General features: G+C 37.8%; 1 protein-coding gene across 2 annotated transcripts in view; it reads right to left on the reverse strand.

Annotated features, from left to right (window-relative positions):
* Positions 1–25,340, reverse strand: part of HERC6 (HECT and RLD domain containing E3 ubiquitin protein ligase family member 6) — a 65,500-nt gene that overhangs the window by 38,452 nt on the left and 1,708 nt on the right. The window contains exons 2-12 of one of the 2 annotated variants that reach the window (XM_004390146.2): positions 24,949–25,108; positions 23,862–23,938; positions 20,073–20,300; positions 17,775–17,869; positions 16,392–16,519; positions 15,029–15,165; positions 14,465–14,532; positions 6,005–6,126; positions 4,896–4,955; positions 4,493–4,586; positions 1,529–1,718 (exon numbers count right to left, since the gene is read on the reverse strand). In XM_004390146.2, coding sequence (XP_004390203.2) covers positions 1,529–1,718; positions 4,493–4,586; positions 4,896–4,955; positions 6,005–6,126; positions 14,465–14,532; positions 15,029–15,165; positions 16,392–16,519; positions 17,775–17,869; positions 20,073–20,300; positions 23,862–23,938; positions 24,949–25,108 — 1,359 coding nt within the window. Of the gene's footprint in view, positions 1–1,528; positions 1,719–4,492; positions 4,587–4,895; positions 4,956–6,004; positions 6,127–14,464; positions 14,533–15,028; positions 15,166–16,391; positions 16,520–17,774; positions 17,870–20,072; positions 20,301–22,409; positions 23,421–23,861; positions 23,939–24,948; positions 25,109–25,340 lie in introns of those variants that run through there. The other variant, XM_023725103.1, reaches the window with a different exon arrangement.

Genomic DNA, 25,340 nt, shown 5'->3' on the forward strand with positions numbered 1-25,340 from the left:
TAACCAATGTCATAAAACAATATGTGTACTAACTGTTTAATGAGAAACTATTTGTTCTGTAAACCTTCATCTAAAGTACAATAAAAAAAATTATGGCAAAAATACTATGAAGTAAAAAAAATTAAAACGATAACATAAGGAAAAAATATTTGCAACTCATATTATTGATAAAAGATTAATTTATTGCCTAAATAGTTAAAGAACCCCTAAATAAAAAAGAAAAATACTAACAACTAATGAAAATATGAGCAAGAAGGAACCAACAGTTCACAGAATATGATGTAAAAACAGATCTGAAATATAAGAAAACCAGCACAACCTCATTCAGAATAAGTGAAATGCAAATTAAGAGTTGTTAGCTTTTACTTCCAGAATGGCAAAGATCAAAGTTTAATAACACTGTGTTGAAAAGCATCTGAGCTAATACTTTCATATTTTTTTACCGAGGTGTAAATTGGTGCATCCTCTATCAGGGTTGCCACGGTACCCAATACAGGGGTACAATTTACATAGACTACAATGTCAATGGCACCCCCTTGGAGTTCGGTGACATGATGGTCCTGACCTCTAAGCAGGGTCATTTGGCAAAATACATTAAAATTTAAAATGCACATATAATTTGACCCAGTAACTTTGCTTCCTGGAATTTTTTCTGCATGTGTAAACTTATATGTGTACAAAGAAATGCATTTTAGCATTGTTATAATAGCAAAAGATTGGAAACAATTCTATATTAACAAGGGATTAGTTAAACATAAATTATAGTATATCCTCCCAATAGAACACTATTCAGCCATTTAATAGAATGAGGTAGTTCTATACGTCCTATAACAGAATGATCTCCATGATATACTGTTAAGCGGGAAGAAGCAAGTTGTTGAAGAATGTGAATGGTATGCTACCATTAAAAAAAGAAAGAATATATTTGAATAAATAAAGACTCTTTCGAAGGCTACACAAGAAACTAGAATTTAAAGCTACCTTTTGGAAGAGGAACTGGGGTGAGAGTGGCTTATATTTCACTGTATATATACTTAATATATTTTAAGCTTTGAACCTTATTAAACATTAGCTTGACACTGTGTAAGATAACATCCCATAGTACTGAATAAAATAAACTAAACAAAAATAACACACAAAGTTTAACATTTGTTTATCAACACCTCTGGTCAAAATATCTAACATTTCAAAACAACATGGACAAAAAGTTTTAAAGTATATTTTATCTTAACTGAATACTCTATAGTTACCAAACTCTGATGTCAAAGCCGTATCCAATTCTAAGAATTACACTTGCTTTGCATAAGAGTAATAATTATAATAGCTTTAGGTTAATCATTTCAATAATTCACAGACCAAGTATTCAAACATTTGAAACGTCTATCCAAAATTTGCTACAATTTCTATTTCAGTAACTTTTCCTTGAGGGTACAGATAAAAAACCAAACACATGACTATTGAGTCAATTCCAACTCATGGCAACCGTACGTGTATAGATAAAGTGACCATAAAATATAATCAAACTTACTCAGGACTCGTAAAGATTGGTCACTCATTTTACAAACAGCCTCTGCAAATGGAACCACCAGGCTCTCCCAGTTTTTAGAATCCTGCATCACAGGACATTCTGGGAGAAGGAGGAAAATTTCTAAAGCTTCTTGATGTGGAGAACGCAATGGGAGATTTTTGAGCAGGTTGTCCCTGAGACACGTGGTTATCTGTGGTCAAGATAGGATCAGGGAAAAGGTACAGGATATATTAGATACAGAGTATCGTGAGAAACAAGCTACAGGACCATGTTCCCATTGGAATAATTAATTAGTTTTTCTGAAACCTACTGTTTAAACCCCATCACTCTAGCCTCCCAAAGGCCCCTGATGTGACAGTAATCCCCTCCATTTTATATCAGAGTGTATGAAGAAAATAAATGTGAAATGACATGTGCATGGACATACTGAGTGAATAGTGGATTCAGAACTAATACAAAGCCCTTCAACGGCAATATTTTACCCAGGTCACACTTCTGTTCCTCCTTTTTAAAGGAAAGCTGCCTCTCTCTCTCTGTCTCTCTCTCTCTCACACACACACAAAACACAACCCATTTTTTCTTTTTTTCTCATACATTAGTAGAAAACTTTTCAGAGGAAAGATAGCTCCCAATTTTTATAGTATTCATTTCACCTAAAGGTAAATTTTAAATTGGAACATACACAAAAACACGAATTTGTATGGGTTTATATTTGTATTAGTTTGAACATTCATGGAATATCCACCATGTGTCAGGCGATCTCATATAAATCATTTCTTATTTAATCTTCTTAACAATGATGTAAGAAAGTTTTTTTACCTTGATTTTACAGATGAGGAAGGAAAGACATAGCAGGAGACCATACCCAGATTTATCTGACCTAAAATCTGCTGTGGTAGATATAATGCCATTTGTTCATCTGACTGATCCTGCTTCACTTGGGTATGTACTCAGGCATTTCACAGCCTACCCTGCAGTTAGGTCGGGCCATGTGACTGAATTCTAGCCAGTGGAACATGGGAGAAGGTGATATATAACACTTTCAGGTCTGCCCCCTAAAACCTCTCATGTGAACCTCCATACTCTTTACTCATCTGCTGATCAAACACAATGGAGCTAGGCACTAGGGCTCAGAGACTCCAGAAGGAAGAAGCCTGAGTTCACCCATAAAGAGTTCCCCCCAGCAAGTGCCTCCTACCTCCCACCCTCACTGGACTATGATGTAAGAAATAAGTCTTTATTGTACTAAACCACTGAGATTTGGAAGTTGGTTGTTGTTAAAGCACTATTTATTCTAATAAATACTCTTTTAACTATAGTTCCTGCCTCTATATGTCATAAGGTTTAAATACAATGATATATGTAACAGTGCCTTGTAAACTGTGAAAGACGTAATATTATTACTATTGTTGTTGTTGTTACTACATTAATGTTCTTACTATTATGTGTTTTTTTCCACAGGTCCAGCAGAACACTATATTTGTGGAATGTTAATGCGTGCTATGCAGGGGAAAACAGGGTCACAAAGTCAAATAGCTTTGAGAAACATAGAATCAAAAAAGTTAGATTTTTTTCAGTGTATGACATCATAGAACCTTTAATTTGCTAACGTGCATAATGATTTGGTAATAGTATGCAGTGTTCCAAAAGTTAGTTCTCCAAGAACCCTTTTTAAGGAAGCATTCTGTGAGATGAATGTTCCCTGGACTCACTGGGAAATTCATCCCAAGTTATCTCCCATGCCACTTAAATAAACTCATTTTAAAAATATATTTGATAACTTGTATCATTCTTATTTCTTTACCTTGAAAATAAAAATGGGGTATCTACTGCACATTAAAACCCTTTCGTGATTCCTGGGACATATAAGGCCCAGTTAAATTCTTGACTTCTCGGGTTTCTTGGGCTGCTATTGCCCCACCTATAGTACATGCTGCTATCTGATCACTGGGAAACACAAGAACCACTTGCATTCTTTGCCTTTCAGTTCTTGGGATGCAAGCATCCCATTTATAGTATGTGCTGCTGTCGGAAGAGGACGCGTAAAAAATAATTTGGTCATGAATTAGGGAACACTTTCCCTCCTCTCCCTTCCAACCCTAAGTCACAAAATATTAAACTGAAATGGACCTTAAAGATGAAATCAACTCAATTTATAGGTAAAGGAAATGTGACCCAAAGAGGATAAGGGATAAATCAGTAGCAGAGCTTAAGCTGAGAACAGGCTTTGCAGTCTCCCAATTCAGGATGTTAACTTGACTAAACCAAGCCCAAGATGAAGTACCTCGTACTGAGCCCCAGGTCAGCAAACTGAAACCTAACTAAGTTTCTATTTCTGGTAAGGGCGTGACCTTACCAGGAGCCAAAACTCAAGTCAATCTACTTAGGTTTCCTGGAAATGGAAACCTAAGCTAGCCAATTAGGACTTACTTGCTTAATTTAACCTAGTTCAAAATTTTCCCTTAATTCCAAATAAGGAAAGAAAATGCCCACTAGCCAATTTGAAATTTGCCCAGTATAGTTTCCTTGTTCCTGTATGTCTGTGCTTTGCACCAGAAGTCTTGTCTGACTTCCAGACCAGACATTCCGATTCATGAATTAAAAAATAAAGCTTATGAGTTCATACACAAATTTAATATTGTCAAAATTTTATTTTTAACAAGGTTAAGCTTGGGATGGATGCTTCCCAAACCAGTACTGTTTTCATATGTCATGCTAGAGGCTGTTAACCTCTTGAGCAGTGGTTTCCTTATATTGAAAATTAAAGCATAATGTCTATTATATATTGAAGGGTTCAATGAAAAAATAAATGTCTCCACCTAATATAATGTGGAATACAGCCATCTCATAACAAATTTTAGCTCACTGTCTTCACCCCAATCACAATCCCCTCTCACCCAGCTCCCAACAAAATTAAACTGCAGTAAATTCTATTGTTATATTTAAGTAAGTCTTGACTATTACCAGGGAAGAAATCCATTCCTTTTCTGTTAACTTCTTGAAGGTATCTCTTGCCACCTGTAAGTCCACATCAATGGAAATAGTTTCTCCAGTTCCACTTTGGATACAAGAAATGCAAAACAAAAAACTCCACATAAACAGATAGAAAGGGATACTTCCTAACTTCACATATCACTATTTGTTTTACACTCTTACATTTCAGATATAAAATGTTTTCTTAAAACTTGCCTCCTTTCAAAATAACTTACTTGACACACACACACACAAAATGGCACATTTTATGATCCTCTTGTTAAAAAAGCATAGATAACAATTTATTATCTCCATAGTGATATTATATCTTTACTATAACAATATATTATCTTTATAGAGTTTTAAATGAAAGTAAATCTCATGTCAGTATTACCTTTTCTTTAAAAAACTTGCAGTCAGACAAGCAGGAGATGAAAATATCATTCCAATTTCACTACAAAAGTAATAACATAAAGGTGAAATTACAACTTACTTTTAAACATATATATTCTGACAAGGTTATTTTATAGACTTTATTTCAAAAAGATTCATGGATGGAAGCCTATCTCCTAGCAAAAACTAGGAGGTACTTCCCTGAGCAAACGCAAGCTGAGAGTTTTTATAGGAAGCAAAGAACAGAGAGGAAGAAACAAAACAAAACATCTTTCATATATTCTGAGGTCATGTAAGAGCAAGACATAGAGAACACCTAAGCCTTCAAACTTAACTATTTAAGAGGGTCTGTTTAATATCTCAACTAAAACTTCTGTGAGAGCAGACAAATTTTGCTGTGTGCCAGCAGAAATGTTTTTGTGCATACCAACGAAGACTGAGAAGGCAAGGATTTGAAATGGGGTGGTGGGGGAGGGGGAGGCCTCCCCCAGGTAGAAGCATCCAAGCCTCTTTAACTCTTTCAAAGAGCTTTGTAACTCCAGCAAGTCTGGAGAATAAAATACAGATTTAACAATACTATAAAGCATGTCTCCTTTATTCTTATGTGTGAGTAAGTAACTTATGACATGGAGTCATCAATGATACTAACTAAGATCAAAGGTCTCCCAAATGATGGGTACTTTGTGCATACTACTGTTAAATCTCACAACTCTTCTTTTCAAAAGTGATTTGTTCAAATCATCTAGATTTAAATACAAATTATCCTACTGAAAACCAAAATGTATGGAGCTCCAGAGAGTAAGCTATAAAGACAGTTCACCGTACTGAAGGCTTTGTGAAGACAAAAAGCTTTTTGACTCACTCCTGCATCTCCATCACCCAGCAAGGTACCTGGGATGTTATATGGCCTCGATATACCTTTGTTCAATAATAGATGAATGATTAATACATCAATGAATTCTTCAAGCTAATAGGTGGCACAAGAGGACCACGGTTGAAATGCAAATGCCTTGATAACAAAGCCCACAACCTCTTTCTTATATCTAGGTTAAAATGACCAAGGCTTCAGAACCAGATAAAAGTGGTTTATAATTTATCAGACAGAGTAACCTCTTAGCCTCTTCGTGTTCAGTACTTCCTCTTCTCACTGCTATCCATTTTTCTGTCAGAGACTGGTTAATTCGGCTTATTTCTGGCAGGGTTTTCCTGGAAACACTTGTGGAACTAGTATCCTTCAAGGAAGAAAGGCAAAAAGAATGATTCGGTAAACACACATACACATGCTAAGTAATAAATAACACAGTAAAGTAGATGGCACTGCTGATAGACTGGTCCCAGGCAGTGGTGTTTGGTGGAAGGGGCTTTGGCCTTAGACAGGCCTGGCTGTTCCACTTCCTAGCCTTGGACACTTTGCTCAGTCTGAATTTTAGTTTCATCATTTTAAAAAAAATGGGGTAACAATGTCTGTCTTACTGGACTCTTGTTAAGATTAAATGATGTCAGGTATATAAAGCCTTTGAGTTATAGTAGGTGCTCAAAAAGTAAGTTTCCTTCTTTCCTTTAATCATTCACGAATTTTTACTTCTGTATCAGTGGTTCTCAAACTTTAGCATGCATCAGAATCACTTTGAACTTCTTAAAGAACAGATTGCTGGATCTTATCACCAGAGTTTCAGTAGTTCTGGAGAGGACTCAAGAATTTTCATCTAACAAATTCCCAGGTGATTCTGATGCTGCTGGTTTGGGGACCACATTTTGAGAGCCCTGATTTATACAATACCTGAGACCAAATGACCCAGATGTAGGTGTCAAAAATCACTGTCTTGAAAGAAAAATCTGTCTTCACTAAAGTTTTCCAAAGGCATCAGTGCTCTGCTGAACATTATACCTATGTCTCCTGTCTTGATCATCCAGTGCTGCTGTAACAGAAATACCACAAGTGGTGGCTTTAACAAAGAGAAGTTTATTCTCTCACAGTCTAGGAGGCTAGAAGTCCGAATGCAGGGTGCCAGCTCCAGGGCAAGGCTTTCTCTCTCTGTCAGCTCTGGGGGAAGGTCCTTGTCATCAATCTTCCCCAGTCAAGGAGTTTCTCAGCGCAGGGATCCTGGTTCCAAAAGAAGTGCTATGCTCCTAGCTCTTATTTCTTGGTGGTGTGAGGTTCACTTGTCTCTCTGCTCACTTCTCTCTTTTATATCTCAAAAGAAACTGGCTTAAGACACAACCTAATCTTGTAAATTGAGTCCAAATCATTAACATAACTGCTGCTAATCCCATCTCATTAACATCATAGAGACAGGATTTACAACATATAGGAAAATCACATCAGATAACAAAGTGGTGGACAATCACACAATACTGGGAATCATGACCTTGCCAATTAACAGATATTTTGGGGGGTGATTTAGGAAATAATATTGGAGTTATTATTCCCTGTCCTTGAGCAAAGAGAATGTGACCCAGCTGGAGCTGGACTCATAAGGATTTACAAGGACACATCAACTGGGCCCTGAGGTATAAAGACAATAGCTAAGATAATCTTGGAAGATACCTTTTAGGGACCCTTACAAATAAGCCATTCAAACAGGACACAAAAGACTTAGCACTCTTATCTTTTTCTGTTAGCATTTAGTGAACAGAAAATTTGTTGGACCAATGAAGACTCTCCTGACTGTCTTTACTGAAACCTGTACCAATGATTGTTAAGAAGACAATTCAAAATGTAGGATCACAGTTTCTAGCCAATCTGTGAAAAGATGAAGTTTTCAATGGTTTTGCCCATTTGTAATGTTAGTATATACTGATGACTCTGTAATATTCTCTGGACTTGGACAGACATGGCTGTGGCAGCACGCTTGTCCAATTTCCTACTTTTGCCTTTTGAATATATGCTGAATAAAACTTTATTTTTGCTTTGTGATTTTTTTTCCTACAACAGGGGACACAATTCAATCCATGATATCTTCACTAAACTTATTATAAGTCAGCAAATCTTGCATCATTTTTCATAATGCTTGAATAAAGACCTCTTGAAAGATGTGTAACCATGACTCTTCTCTTAAAGTTCCCTTCATAGGCAGCCTCATTCTACCTGATCTCAGAACCTGCTCTACAGTCATGGTAGTTGAAACAGCCTGGTACTGGTACAACAACAGAGACATAGACCAATGGAACAGAATCGAGAACCCAGATGTAAATCCATCCACCTATGATCAGCTGATCTTTGACAAAGGGCTAAAGAACATTAAACGGGAAGAGACAGTCTCTTCAATGAGTGGTGCTGGCAAAACTGGATGTCTATAAAAAAAATGAAACAGGACCCATACTTCACACCATACACAAAAACAAACTCAAATGGATCAAGACCTAAGTATGAAACCTGAAACTATAAAGATCATGGAGGAAAAAATAGGGACACCACTAGGGGCCCTAATACATGGAATAAATAGAATACCAAATGTCTTGGTCATCTAGGGCTGCTATAACAGAAATACCACAAGTGGATGGCTTTAATAAAGAGAAATTTATTTCTTCACAGTCAAGTAGGCTAAAAGTCCAAATTCAGGGGGTCAGCTCCAGGGGAAGGCTTTCTCTCTCTGTTGGCCTTCTCATCATTGTTCCCCCAGACTAGGAGCTTCTCCACTCAGGGACCCTGGGTCCAAAGGAATGCTCTGCTCCAGGCACTGCTTTCTTGATGATATGAGGTCCCCCTGTCTCTCTGCTTGCTTCTCTCTTTCATATCTCAAGAGATTGCCTCAAGACACAATCCAATCTTGTAGATTGAGTCCTGCCTCACTAACACAACTGCCGCCCATCCTCCCTCATTAACATCATAGAGGCAAGATTTACAACATATAGGAAAATCACATGATACCAGGAATCATGGCCCAGACAAATTGATACACACATTTTTGGGGGGACATAATTCAATCCATGACACCAAACATAACCAAAAATGCACTTACAGCAGAAGGTGAACTAGATAAATGGAACTTCTTAAAAATTAAACACTTATGCTCAACAAAAAGACTTCTCCAAAAGAGTAAAAAGAGAACCTACTGACTGAAAAAATTTTTTGGCTATGACATATCTGACAAGGGACTAATTTCTAAAATTTATAGAAAACTTCAACATCTCAACAATAAAAAGATAAACAATCCAATAAAAATGGGCAAAGGATATGAACAGATACTTCACCAAAGAAGACATTCAGGCTGCTAACAAATATATGAAGAAATGCTTGTGATCATTAGCTATTAGAGAGATGCAGATCAAAACTACAATGAGATATCATCTCATCCCAACAATACTGGTAATAAAAAAAACAAAACAGAAAATAACAAATGTTGACGGGGTTGTGGGGAGACTGGAACTCTTATACACTGTTGGTAGGAATGCAAAATGGTTTAACCACTACGGAAAACCATCGGGCGTGTCCTCAAAAAGTTAGAAATAGAAATACCATATGATCCAGCAATCCCACTTTTAGGTATATACCCTAAAAAAATAAAAACCTTGATGTAAATAAACATATGCACACCCATGTTCATTGCAGCATTATTCACAATAGCAAAAAAGATGGAAATAACCTAAGTGCCCAACAACAGATGAGTGGATTAGCAAACTGTTATACATACTCACAATGGAATAAACTATGCAAAAATAAAGAGTAATGATGAATCCATGAAACATCTCACAACATAGATGAATTTGGAGGACACTATGTTGAGTGAAATAAAAGCACAAATATTGTATTAAACCACTATTATAAATTAACAACAAAATGTTTACACACAGAGGGAAAAAAATAAAAGAAAGAAAGAACTTTCTTTGATTGTTATCAGGGATGGAAGGGGGAGGTACGGAAAATTACCAATTAGATAGAAGACACATGTTAAGAGTGGTGAAAGGAAAGCGATATATAATGTGAGGGAAGTCAGTACAACCTGACCAAGGCAAGAGAGGACGCTGAGAGGAACGCAAGACTAAAGGGCAACTACGGTAACTACTATAGCTTAGACAATCCTGCAACAATAGTATTAACAAATAATAATTTAAAAACGGATAAATAGGTAGATAGACATGCTAAGAGATGTGGGAGGGTGTAAGGGAATACGCCCACAGGTAGATACAGGTTTGGTAGCAGATATTTCTACATACATGACTGTAGGTGTGGCTCACATAGAGCACTCAAGGGGTACAGTCAGGGAAACCTCTTAGACATAACCAGACACCTCATGAGATGAAGTTCCTAGGCTAGAAGAGAAAAGACCATAGATTTGGGGGACTTCTACATCAATTGGCACAATATAATTCATAAAGACAATGTTCTGCATCCTACTTTAGTTAGTAGTGTTTGGGGTCTTAAATGCTTGCAAGTGGCCATCTGATATACTACTATTGGTCTCTTACCTCCCGGAGAAAAGGAGAAATAAGAAAACCAAAGACACGAGGAAAATATTAGTCCAAAAGACTAGTGGACCACACGAACCACGGTCTATACGACCCTGAGGCCAGAAGAACTAGATGGTGCCCGGCTACGACTACTGACTGCTCTGACTGGGATCACAACAGAGGGTCCTAGAGCAGGAGAAAAATCATAGAACAAAAAAAATCAAATTAAAAAAAGACCAGACTTACTGGTCTGACAGAGACTGGAGGAACCCCCAAGACTACGGCCCTAAGACACCCTTCTGACCTGGAACTGAAACCATTCTCGGAGACCACCTCCCAGCCAAACAAGACAAGCCAAACAAGACAAGCCCATAAGATAAACAATAACACCCGAGAGGAATGTACTCCTTAGAACAATTAATTATAGGAGATCAAAAAAGCAATATCTGCCCAAAAGCAAAGATGAGGAGGCAGGAAGGGTTAGAAAATCAGGACTAAAAGAAATGGGGAACTCAGGCAGAAATGGGGAGAGTGCTGACACATTGTGGGGAACGAAACCAAGGTCATGAAATACTTTTTTGTACAAACTATCAAATGGGGAACCAATTTTCTCTGTAAACTTTCACTTAATAAACACACACACACACACACAAAGTTCCCTTCAGCTTCTTGATCTAAGTCCTGGGGTCCCTTATAGTTCAATTAAAAGGAAGTTCTCTTTTCTCCCACATTCCAGGAACCTCAGGACAAGGAGGTTCTCCCTATTGGCATTTACAAACAATTTCTTCTGCCTTCTTCTTCAAAATCTCCAGCTCCACTAAGTATATGACATCAGGCTATATCATCTACCTCCCCTTCTTTTAAAACCATCTCCCAATGTCCTGGCCACTCCCCTCATTCACTGAAAATGTTGGCACCTAACTTTCCATCATCCTCAGTACCACCACTTCCGTCATCATTCCTGGCAACTTCACAATTGATGAACACAACCTATCTCCACCTTGATCTCTCAGTTCTTGATCTCACCTCCACTCTTTTCCTCTGTGTGGATCAGGGTTTCACAACTTTGGCATCCCTAGAGATTTGGTCTGGATAATTCCTTTCATAGAATTATAAAAAGGGAATTTGGGCCAGGAAATACTGTTCAAACCCCTCAGGTCTGCACTGGATCCCACTTACTGTATCCTATTCTGGGACATTGCTTCTACAATTATTCCCTCTTTCTCATGCATCATCCCTTTCTCCTTCTGAAATGGATCATTCTCACAGGCATACAAACATGCATTAATATTATCTCTTTCAGCTCAGTAATAGGAGCTCTGGTGGCACAGTAGCTAAATGTTTGGCTGCTAACCAAAAGGGAGGTGGTTAAACCCACCAGCTGCCCTGAGGGAGAAAGATGTGGCAGTCTGCTTCCGTAAAGATTATAAAAAACCCATTGCCATCGAGGCTGACTCATAGTGATCCTATAGGACAGAGTAGAACTGCCCCATAGTGTTTCTCTTCTCATGTTCACTCAATCTCTAGGTGACCTTTCATCTAGGCCTCTGGCTTTAAATACCACATGTAGTGTGGTAACTACCATGTTTGTATCTCCAACAGACATCTACTCTGAGCTCCAGATGTGAATATCCAATGATGACTCCAAAGACATTAAAAACTGACCCCATGTCTTAAAAACTTGCAAGTGGCCCCCAAGGTACAACAACTGGTCTCTATTCACCTAGCGCAACAGAGGAAGAAGGAGAGTTAGGAATAGGAGGAGGATATGGAATGTGTGGCCAACTGCCTCCATGAACAACTGCCTCCCCTACCATGAGACCCAAAGAACTGAATGGTGCCTGGCTACAATTACTGAACATTTTTATCAAAGATTCTATAGATGAATTCTGATCAAAAGGGGGAAAATGTAGATCAGAATTATAAATTGTCATGGAATCCAGAATTTCTGGAGCCATGGAGGCTGGATAAACCCAAGAAACTACTGCCCTGAGATAATCTTTAAACCTTAAATCGAAAATATCCCCTGAGAAAGATTAACCCAAAGGACTCATGGACCATAACTGCCACAGCCTCCACCAGACTGAGCCTAGAACAACTAGATGGTACCCGGTTACCACCACTGACACTCTGGCAGGGTTCACAATAGAGGATCCTGGACAGAGTGGTAGAAAAATGTAGAACAAAATTCAAATTCACAGGGAGAAAAAAAAAAGGCTAGCTGGTCTGACAGAGACTGGAGAAACCCCGATAGTTTAGATACCAGACACCCTTTTAACTCAGTACTGAATTCACTCCTAAGGTTTACCCTTCAGTCAAAGATTAGACAGGTTTATAGGGCCAACAGTAACACACGTGAGGGATATGCTTCATAGTTCAATCATACATATATATATGCCTCTTCTTCATCCTCTCTGACAGTGCATTGGTTCGATGGCCTTCTTTCTGTCCCTCACACTTGCCAAACTCATTCTTGCCTAGCTGAATGGATGGCTATGATAGAGCAACCAAAGTATATCTCCTAACTATCCCCAGAAGCACAGAAACCTTGGCCACGACCATTTTCTGTCCCTGAGAATATAGACACAGTCTCTACAGATGTTAGGTTTAAAATATTCCTGATAATAGGAAAAAATTACACCACTAGGAAAATAACTGAGTATGCGTTTGTCTCCATACAAACATTTCAGAACTCATCCAGAAATATAATAATAAAATCCTCTATTTTAACAATAGGAGTCACTGGGTGGTACAAATGGTTAAGTGCTCAACTACTAACTAAAAGGCTGGGAGTTCGAACCCTCCCAGAGGTGCCTCAGGAGAAAGGCCTGGTGATCTGCTCCTGAAAGATCACATCCTTGAAAACTCTGTGTAGTAGTTCTACTCTACACACATGGGTTGTTATCAGGGGCAGATTATCCAATAGGCAAGGTAAGCATGGTGCTTACCTTGCTTACCAGATCGTCTGTAGTGAACAATTTCACATTTTCTCACCACGTCAAAGATTCTGCTTCTAGGCATGGCTGGCATCTGTCTCTCGCCCAACCCCACAGCATCTTCCTATGAGAATCAAAGCCTCTTTTCAAATTTTAAATCTTTCAGGGACTGATTACCCAGTAAGCAAGGTAAGCCCGGGCTTACCTTGCTTACCGGCTAATTCAACCTTGGTTGCCATGAGTTGGAATCAACTGAATGGCAACGGGTGATGGTAGAGATGTTAACAATTAGGAAGGCAGTATAGCATGGTGGGTAATTGTGCAAGCTTTGAAGTCATACTTTTTGTGTTTGAATCCAGCTCTGCCACTTACTAGTAATGCAACTCTGGGTAAGTTCACCTCTCTAAGCCTCAGCTTTTTCATCTGTAAAATGAGGGAAACAATATCAACTGGAGTTGAGTGAGGATTAAACACGTTGATCCACTTATAACACTTTGATTGGTACCTGACACATGGTGACTGCAATTAATATTGTTACCATTATTATCATCATTGACATTATTATTTGTTAATAAAAAGTTAGTGTAAAAGCAATGAATTTGGGTTTGGGAGTCTCATCTGTTAGGAAGCCAGGTAAATGAAGAAAGGAGAATTACATCATATTTTTTTAAAACATTCTAACAGAGAATCTTATTATTTTAGTATTATGGGTTGAATAGTGTCCTTCCAAAATTCATGTCTATCCAGAAACTCAGAATATGACTTTATTTGGAAACAGGGTCTTTGCAGATGTAATCAAGTTAAGATGAGGTCATACTTGGTTGGGGTGAGCCTGAACCCAGTATGACTGATAACCTTATAAGAAGAGAAGAGGCACAGAGACACACACACACAGAGAATGCCACGTGAAGACAGAGGCAGAGATTGGAATGATGTAGCCACAAACCAGGAATGCCTAGGATTGTTGGCAACTACCAGAAGCTAGAAGGTGACAAGGAAGAACTCTTTCCTAGAGCCTTCAGAGGGAGCGCAGTCCTGCTGACCCCTTGATTTCGAACTTCTAGCCTCCAGAACTGTGAGAAAACAAACTTCTATTGTTTTAAGCCACTTTGTGATAATTTTTTACAGCAGCCCTAGGAATCTAGTATGGTAAGAAATCTGAATACATACAAATGATACAATGTTTCAAATGTCACCTTGAAATCTAGAGGAAAAATTTTTAAAGAAACAGGAAGTATAATACCTGATAAGTTGTCACAAAATTGGCATATGTTCCAGCAAAAATGTGTTTGACTTGAACGTTCACAAGGTCTAAAAACAAAGTTATAAATCCATGCTTAGAGTTTTTAGAAGTAAAAAATAGATCTGATGCATTACCAAGTCAAAGTTACTTATTTATTGGAAATTTATACTCCCGCGAATGGATGTTGACTACAAACAACATAAAATAGTGATTTTGATAAGACAGCATGTCATGTAAATTACTTAGTTTAAAATTTAATTTTCATGCACTTGCATAATGAAGCCAGGTTAACATGCTTTAACGAGGTTTGACTACATGCATATAAGTGTTCTGATGCTTGAGAGACTGATTTAGCATCTTCTTTTACATTGCTTTAATGTTTAGAAATGATTACCAAATACTACAGGAATCGTGCATAAGAAAAAACATACAAAGTACAAATTTAAAATGAAAGTACTAGAAGAACCACAGTTCTGCAGGCTCCTCTGAAAGGAAGCTGGATAATATTTCTCCACCAGTGGCATCAATTAACACAAAATCATAAATTAGTGGAACCACTCATACCATCAGCAGAAATCAGGCAGCTAACATCAAAGTTCTTTGTCATGGCATCTGGATGAGTTGAGCTGCTTGTGTGACCTGGTCCATGACCAAAAGATACCACCCGAGGAGTAGTGTAGACGTATGCAAGAGTGTGATAACTACAGGAGAGAGAGTACATTACAACGAAGACCGGGGTACTCGCGGTGTTTTGGGAAAGATGATGTTTCCCAACAAAAAATAATAGATTGATCTTATGATAAGTACCCAGATCTCCTTTCGCAATGCTAGTATAGGAGGGGCACTAGATACTATGCAAATGATAGATAAATATTAACTTATTACTAACTTTAAAGGTAGAGTATTATTGACAGGTGACAAAGGCCTTTATATGGTTTCTATAATTTGTGTTTTAAATACAAAAATGTTTTTTCTTTTAAATGAATTGTGTAGATAATATTCAAAGAGTCCTCATAATTAGGTCGTACAAAACTTTGACTATATATGCAAATATACATCAGCTACAAACATGATGGATGGGTGGCCCCCCACCCATCTGTCAGTTTGTCATACTATGGTGGCTTTCTTGTTGCTATGATATTGGAAGCTTTGCCACCAGTACTTCAGATACCAGCAGGGTCACCCATGGTGCACTAGTTTCAGCAAAGCTTCCAGACTAGGACGGACTAGTAAGAAAGGACGGGTGATCTACTCCCAAAACTTAGCCAATGAAAACCTTATGCATCACAACAGAATATTGTCTGGGCAACATTTCATTATGTTATACATAAGGTAGACATACATTTACAGCAAGTAACAACAACATACACGGGATTTTTTTTTTTAATCTTGTCTTATCAACTCAAGTAGGCAAACACTACTGTTTCTGTTATCAAACTATCTCCCTACCCCTCAACAGCTAATAAGGTGTATACACAGTAGACTATCAATTAATTCTTGTTAAATAATTAAATGTTTTAGGTAAAGAAGAAAAAAACTGAAAAATCAAACTATATTTGAAATAAATAAATGTTCAGAAAGGAAAAGGATCTGTAAAATTATCATCTACATATTTTAGGGTTTAATAACATTCCATATGAGTCATTTGTAAGTAATAAAATATAACTCTTTCTACCCATGCTAAAGGAGGCCCTAGGTGGTGCAAACAGTTAAACATTCAGCTATTAACTGAAATAGTGGGGGGTTCAAATCCACCCAGAGGTGCCTCAGAAGAAAGGCCTGGAGATCTACTTCGGAAAGATCACAATCATTGAAAACCCTATGGAGCACACCTCTACTCTGAAACAAATGCGGCTGCCATGAGTCAGAATCAATTCGACAGCAAATGGTTACTGGTTACTCATGGTAAAGTGACAAACCCTATTACCTTCCACAATCTATCTGTGAAACTAGGCCATCAATTCCTTCCACGAGTTGTGGGCCTTTCTTCTTAGCAGTGGGACTGTGTCCCAGCTGTCCAGAGCTATTGTCTCCAAATGTGAACACTTTACCATCCTGTTTAAAAAAGGAGGAACTGGATTAATTTCAGCTAAAAAAAATAATTAAAAGCTTAAAGATTAAGTATCATAGAGAATTAATATGAGAGCACTATGTGAAATATAAGATCTATATAAACAAGAGGGGGTCCTTTATTTATTACTTCTAAATACTGAATGTAGAGTTAACACATGAAACATGAAAAATCATTGGTATTTCCTTAAAAACTTGGCACGTAATAAATGTTTGTTGAATGAATGAATGGACATATTAACTGGTTCAAGAGCAATGCCAAAATTTAAGTATAGGGTTGCTTTATTTGAGCATTTTCCTGAAAATAATCTCTTTTGAAAACATGATTTGGTGATTAAATACAATTCTAGCTTTCTTCTGCCACCTAAGAAAAACATAATCCAAACAATTTAGGCCTTCCTAATTTAAGCAATATATTTTAAATAAATAAGAAAAATTATTTTGAGTATATAGTTTTAAAATAAACATTTCAATCACACAAATAGTTTTCAAGTCTATTCTTTATGATTATGGTGAGAATCCACCCTGCTGGAATATACTGCATGGCCAATACAAGACAAAGGGGAGGAAAAAATTCAGGAGGCTGCCTCAGAATTGTGCCAAGAAAGAAATGGAACAAAGTGTGTTCTAGTCTGTAATATGGGTTATTGAAAACTGTAAAAATTACCTTATTGTTTCTATAAAAATTTTCATCTGTAAAGCTATGTTATCAATGAACAATTGCTAAAAGGATTAGCTCCTATAATAATTCAGTGTAATAGGTATCTAAAAATATTTCCTAAAGCTGAAATTAGCTTTTGTATAGGATCTTGAAAATCGCTTGGTTTATATTTGGTTAACCTTTCCTCTTTAGATATTTGTACACTGAATTGGTATGTCCACATATAGACCCGCATCTTTTTAAAAATTTTTTATTGTACTTTAGATGAAGGTTTACAGAACAAATAGTTTCTCATTAAACAGTTAGTACACATACTGTTTTATGACAATGGTTAACAATCCCTCAACATGTCAACACTGTCCCTTCTCAACCTTGGGTTCCCTATTACCAACTTTCCTGTACCCTCCTGCCTTCTAGTCCTTGTCCCTGGGCTGTTGTACCCCATTAGTCTTGTTTTGTTTTATGGGGCCGTCTACTCTTTGGCTGAAGTTGACTTGCATCTTGTGTTCTACAATAATCAGTACCTTGTGGTAATATTTCTCTGGAACTAAAAAAAAATAGCAACACATCTTGGATTACCTGGGTAAGCACTGCCGTGTGCTCATAACCACAGCTGATGTAAATCACTCCTAGTTCCTTCAATGCTCCAATGGAACGAGGCTTGTAGCTTTGCACTATTGAAATAAAGCAGAATTTCTAAAGTTTGAGAAACAACTCAGATTTCATCATTGTGAATAAAATATCTAATATAATTCATTAAAATAATTTTAAAATGTGAACAATCAGAAGTATTATCAAACAGAGGGAAACCGTGCTTTAGAAAAGAAAAAATCCAGTCTTTTAGAATTTATTTCTGAAAGCTATTAACCTTCTGGAATGCCTGAGGCTACTGACCTTGAAGCTAAGCTTCAAGACTCTCATCTCCAATAATATTGCCATTGTGTCATATTCATTTCTGTCACATTGTAGGTATCTGCAAATATGTAATGATAATTGGAATAATAAAAGAACCTACCTCATGTTGTGACGGTTAAATGAAATGAGATGTAAGTGTCAGCACAGTGTTGGCACATTAAAAACCAAAAACCCCATTGCTGTTGAATTGGTTCCGACTCATAGTCGGTCCCTACTCACAGGGAGAATTGTCCCATAGGGTTTCCAAGGCTATAATCTTTATGGAAGCAGACTGCCACATCTTTCTCCTGAGGAGCGGCTGGTGGATTTGAACCACCAACTTTTTGGTTAGCAGCCAGGTGCTTCACCACTGCACCACCAGGGCTCCTTGCTGGCACATAACAGGTGCTAAATAAATGCTAGCCAAATGTAAAGAATTGAACAGAGGAGGACGGGCTCATGGGGAATTCTTCACAGGGAGTTTTGTTTTAGAGGTTGCTATGGGAACTGGTTATTTTCCTAACGCTAGCAGTCTTCTAATCCAGTGGTTTCCAAACTCTGATGCACATCTGAATCACCTGTGAAATCTTCAAAAACTACGGATGCCTGGATTTCACCCGAAGACATTCTGATTTAATTGGCATGAGGTACAACCTAGGCATTGGGGTTTTTTAATTGCTCCTGTGGTAGAATAATAGCCTCCCAAAGATGTCCATGTCCTAATCCCATAGCCTGTGAATATATTAGGTTACATGGCAAAGGGAAATTAAGGTAGCAGATGGATTTAGACCATAAAAATAGGGAGATTATTCTGGATTATCTGGGTGGGCCCAATGTAATCACAAGGTTCCTTAACTGAGGAAGGGAAAGGCTGAAGTGTCAGTGTCAGAGTGATGTGATTCGAGAAAGACTTAACTGGCCATTGCTGGCTTTGAAGATGGAATGGGGCCATGAACCAAGGAATGTAGGCAGCCCCTGGAAGCTAGAAAAGGCAAGAAAATAGATTTTTCCCCAAAAGCCTACAGAGGGAATATAACTTTACCAATACCTTGATTTTAGCCCAGTGAGACTTGTGTTGGACTCAGCTCCAGAAATGTAAAATAATAAAGCTGTGTTGTTTTAAGCCACTAAGTTTGTGGTAATTTGTTACAGCAGCAATAAGAAACTAATATAGCTCCCCAGGTGATTTAATGTGTTGCAAATTTTAGGAACCACTGTTCTAACCTTTGAGACTGCCCTTTGCAGAGCTGGTTTTCCAACTGGAATGCTGTTGTTAGGTGCCATGCAGTCGGTTCCAACTCAAAGCAACCCTCTGTACAACAGAATGAAACACTGCCCTGTCCCGTGCCATCCTCACAATCGTTGCTATGCTTGAGCCCATTGTTGCAGCCACTGCGTCAATCCATCTCCTTAAGGGTCTTCCTCTTTTTTGCTGACCCTCTACTTTACCAAGCGTGATGTCCTTCTCCAGGGACTCGTCCCTCCTGATAACATGTCCAAAGTATGTAAGATGAAGTCTCACCATCCTTGCTTCAAAGGAGTATTCTGGCTGTACTTCTTCCAGGACAGATTTGTTTGTTCTTTTGGCAGTTCATGGTACATTCAATATTCTTTGCCAACACCATAACTCAAATGTATCAATTCTTCTTCGGTCCCCCTTATTCATTGTCCAGCTTTCACATGCATATGAGGCTATTGAAAATACCATAGCTTGGGTCAGGCCCACCTTAGTCCTCAAAGTGACATCTTTGCTTTTTAACACTTTAAAAGGATCTTTTGCAGGACATTTGCTCAATGCAATATATCATTTAATTTCTTGGCTGCTGCTTCCATGGGCGTTGATTGTGTATCCAAGTAAAATAAAATCCTTGACGAGTTCAGTATTTTATCCATTTATCATGATGTTGCTTATTTGTCCAGTTGTGAGGATTTCCAATTGGAAAAAAATAATTATTTACTGGAAGAACAAGACTATCTTTTTACCTGAGACGTTATTGCCACTGAGGGCCAGCTGTCCTGCATTGTTGCTTCCCCAGCCAAATGAAGTGCCTGAGACAGAAAGGGCAAAGCTGTGAGCCCCTCCTGCAGCCACCTGGGCCAGTGGGATCCCTTCCAGGGACCTCACCCTCTGTGGGCTGGCCTGGGAGGGGAACTCCTTCCCCAGGCCCAGCTGACCATCGCTGTTCTTTCCCCATGAAAACACTTTGCCATCTATGGAAAAAAAAAAAGAGAGAGAGAGAGAGAGAAATTCAGAATTCCACACACATGTGAATGCTAAATTTAAGTAGAAACTACCACCCTAATTCTACAAATCTATAAAGAATAAATCAAGGATAGAAGAGGAAATAGGACTAAAGTATTCTGACTGAAGGTGAGGAGGATGATCAAGATCACTTTCAAAAGCCCCTTCCACAACGCCCACTCTTCTCTCTCCCAGCTAATGGCAACTGTGTTCTTTTAGCCGCTCAGTCCAAAAAATCTTGGAGTCATCCTTGACTCTTCTCTTTCTTTCACATTTCTCAATCCAGCAAATCCTGAAGCTTCCACCTTCAAAGTCTATCAAGAATCCTTGTTGCGCAATATAGTGAATGTAATTAATATCACTGAATTTTACACATAAAAATGGTTGAAATGTTTTGTTACATGTATTTCACCACAATAAAAATTCAAAAGCAAAGCAAAATCTATTGAGAATCCAACCACTTATCACTTTTCCATGGGTGCCACCTTAATCCAAGCCACCATATTTTTCTCCTTGAAAATTACAATAGCCTGTCTCTACTCTCCCCGATTCCACCTTGGTCCCCATCAGTCTATTCTCCAAAGAGTAGCCAGAGTTAGCTCTCTTTTTTTTTTTAATTTAATGGTGGTAATATATAAATATATATATACATACATATAAAACAAAAAATTTTCCATTTTTAAGTGTACAATTCACTGACATTAATTACACCCACAGTGTTTCACAACCTTCATCGCTATCCATTTCCAAAGGTTTTTCATCACCCAAACAGAAACTCTGTACCCATTAGGCAATAACTCCCCATTCCTCCCTCCCCTCATCCCTGATAATCTCTGATCTACTTCTGTCTCTATGAATTTGCCTGTTCTAGATATTTCATATAAGTGGGATCACACAATATTTGTCCTTTTGTGCCTGGCTTACTTCATCCAGCATGTTCTCAAGGTTCATTCATGTCGTAGCATGTATCAGAACTTCTTTCTTTTTTATGGCTGAATAATATTCCATTGTATGAGTATATATCATAATTTGTTTAACCATTCATCTATTGATGGAAACTTGGGTTGTTTCCCAGAGTCATCTTTCTAAGATGTAGGTCAGAACGAACCCTTCAAGAGCTTGCTATCTCCTCAGACAGAGGGCCCATTCTTACCATGGCTAATAAACCCCACATTACCGTATTCCCCACCATCATCTCTTGGATCTCCTCTCCCTCTTGCTCATGTGAACATGCCCCTACCTCATGGCCTTTGCATCTGCCATTCTCCTTGCTTGGATCAATCTTCCCCTAGTTAGCACCAGGGCTCCCTCCCTCCCTCCCTTTAGGTCTCTGCTCATGTGTCACCTTATAAGAGAGATCTTCCCTAACTGCCTTTATAAAATGTAACGACCACTTCCCTCCACCCAGGTACTCACTCTGTGTCTCCTGCTTTACTTTTCTCATACCTTTTATCTCCATCTGTTATACTACATAACTATTTGTCTAGGTGTTTATTGGCTTACTTCCCCTGCTACACCCCAGAATATAAGTTCCATGAAAGCAGGGTTTTATGTTTGTTCACTGCTATATCCTCTTTGCCTGGCACATTGTAGGCACTCAATAAATATTTATGGAATGACTGAGTAGGGAAAAAAATAAAATTTTAGGTTGAATTTGACTAGAGATAAATAATTTACAACAGATCAAAAATCATGTTCTCTAATAATTATAATATATATGTTGTATATAATTATATACCCAGAGAATGCCAACACATCTCAGATTTTCTAAGTTCTTATATTAATGTTTATCTTTAACTCTTCGAAAGTTATTTCTACAGATGAAAATAATGTTTGAAGTCACCTTGGAAAATGTCAAACTTCTACGGAGATCTGTAAGAACTCACAGTTCACTACGGCAAGTACAGCACGTGTCTGGACTCTACCCAGCCTTTGTGGTCCAGAACAATGTAAAAACAAACCAATACCCAAAGAAATAATTTTGATAATAAAAAAAAGGAAAGTAGGGAAGGGGAAGAGACTAATATTTACTGTAGCCTTACTTTATGCTCATGTCTGTTCAGAAGAATATTGCATACCTTCTCTCATTAAATCTTGTAAACAACCTGTAAGTTAGGCATCAATATTCCTACAGATAAGAAAATTGAGACTCAAAAAAGTTAAGTGACTTGTCCAAGATCAAATAGCTAGAAATGGTAGGTAGAAGGAATCACACCACGGCCATGAGAGGTACTCTGGTCTCAGAGTCTGTGTGGGGCAGTGGTTAAGAACTTCAGGTTGAGATGTAAACAAGTTTACATTAAATTCCCACTTCCTCTGTTTCTTACTGTATAACCTTGGGCAATTTTTAAAAAGTCTCAGGGTCTAAAGTACCTCATTTCTGAAATGAGGATATGACTCATACCTGACTACTATGTCTGTTAGGCAATTGCAAGAGATAATACATGGAAAGCATTTAACACAGTAGCTGGCACATAGAAAGCAATGAATAAATGCCGATTGTCCATAATTTAGCTATGCACTGAGGCACAGTTGCAATGATGCACAAGACATCACCTGAGGGACACAAAAATGTTATGTGTCCCTCCATTTGGAAACCTGGATTGAAGATGGACACTGGATGGGGGAGGTTAGTAGAAAAAATGTAGAGTCATGATTTAACATCGCAACTTCTCTTTTCTTTGATTTAAGTCAAACAGACAAATGGCTATTTGTTTGTCTGGGTTCGCCGATGAGAGCAAGCCATTCAGCATAAAGGGCAAAAGGTTGGAAATAAAACTGCTCCTAAGTTCCTGGGGAGCCGGACAGTCAAGTCATGTGAACAGAGAGGGCTCTTTATAGCAATGAGATACGAATTAGGTACTATGCACAGTATCATAAGAACAAAGAAAATCGAAAAAATATGAACAGCAACATATTTTATAAAATCTGGAGTTAAAAACTTCTAAATGCATTAAAATGAAACCTAAAACATTGAAAACCAACTGTTATCATTCGTATTCAAAAAATTATTTCCCTGCAGAACAGACGGAGTTACTGAGGCTGGATGAACCCCTGAAACTACTGCCCTGAGATAATCTTTAAACTTTAAATCTTAAACCAAAACTATCCCCTAAATTCTTCTTTAAATCAAAAAATAGTTTATCTTAACTAGTAAAGTACATTTGCTCTGAGCATTGTGCTCTTTTAAAGAATTATCTATGTGAGGTCAAATTGACAACAGCAACTCGAAAGGTTAGATGGGAAGTGTAAGGAGCAGTGAGTTTAAGCTAATGGTGGTGGAATAATCCGGAAAAGGATAGCAAGAATGGTAGCACAACTTAAAGAATGTAGTCAATGTCGCTGAATTGTACATGTAGAAATTGTTGAAATGGTGTATCTTTTTCCGTGTATAATTTTCACCAAAATAAACACACAACAACAACAACAACAAAACCCTAAGGAAATCTGAATAAACCGTGTACTTTAGTTTTGAAAAAAAGTTATTTCTTATCAACACTCAGGAGACCCCAAAATTACCACATTTTTACCTTGTGATAATGCCAGGGAGTGATAATGTCCACAGGAAACTTGTATTATTTTTATATCAGCCAGAGTGTTTACTTTCCTATAATAAAAATGAGACAAAATCTTGTCACTCCTTCTTTAGGGTGGGTCACCAAGTGGACTAATATATTTAAAACTATCCCAGGTAATACATATGGTCTAGGGAAACCATTTTATTTTCTTGTATTTCTGTAGTACCTTTATTCCAAAGCCCTTAAACTGTTCTTAACATGACATCAACAGGACCAAATCTAAAACAAGGTACAGGACTGAATCCAAAACAGTATATAATGTAAAAATGGAATTTTAATGCATTATATGATACATTAATTTTTATTCTGTATTTAACTACCTAAGAGAAAAATAATTTTCTTCATACACATATAGCATAGAATTTATAGAATACTACCATCTATATGACCTAATTTAAGCCCGTGAGATAAAGAAACCATTAGGTGGAATTTTTTGGATCAAAAACAGACAATTATCAGCAATTTCAACTTAAGAGAACTCAGAGAGGTCAGATAGCTATCAAGTTATAGAAGTGGGCTCAAACCCTGGTCTTTTCATTCCAAGTTCAGTGCTTATGCCCCCAAGCCACAGAGATCTCTCTTACGATTTAATGACCAAAGAAGGTAACGAGAAACAACTTCCTGGTATTAAAAAACGTAGTTTAAAAAACTCCTTAAGCACGTAATTCATGAACACACATTTCAGAGCTAACTGGTTGTCATATCACTTGTCCAGTTTGTAAAGATACATGATTTTTTTCCCTTTTATTAATTAAACTATTAGAACTCAGTGGCTTATGACAGGCCAAAAGGTTGTATTCCAGTAGGTAAAATTAAGACCAGAGGGTCACATGTTCTCATTTCACCCTGCCGTTTTCCTTGACAGGACTCTAATTAAATAATAATTGGTGTTAAAGGCCTTTTCTTGCCTCCTTCCCTCACTGGATTGTAATCATTGTGGTCAGGAACTGTGTTTGTCACAGACATCTTTGTACCCTAGCATCTTGCATGGTGCCTGGCACATGGTACTCAAAACTATTGAATGAATTGAAGTACTTACTTAGGTGTAAATTTTAGTTCCTCAAATCCTCCAGTCCCCAGCTGCCCTTCAGAACCAGCTCCCCACGCAAAGACCCTTCCTTTGTGACAAACGGCCAGGCAGTGCTCCTTTCCACAGCTCAGGAGATCAACTTTCAGGGTTTCCAATGCCTGAATACGTTCTTTGAGAAGAAAAACAAAACAACCACCCCCCCACCAAGATTATTAATTTAATAACTTTAAGGCTGTACTATCCTTCAAAATTCCTAGGTGGCACAATAACTTGTGCTCTACTACTAACCTAAAGATTGGCAGTTCAAACCCACCCAGAGGTACCTTGGAAGAAAGGCCTGGTGATCTGCTTTCGTTAAGATTACAGCCAAGAAAGCCCCATGGAGTTCTACTCTGTAACAC

The sequence above is a fragment of the Trichechus manatus genome, unplaced genomic scaffold (genome assembly GCF_000243295.1).
Source record: "Trichechus manatus latirostris isolate Lorelei unplaced genomic scaffold, TriManLat1.0 scaffold00286, whole genome shotgun sequence".
Taxonomy (NCBI): Eukaryota; Metazoa; Chordata; class Mammalia; order Sirenia; family Trichechidae; genus Trichechus; species Trichechus manatus.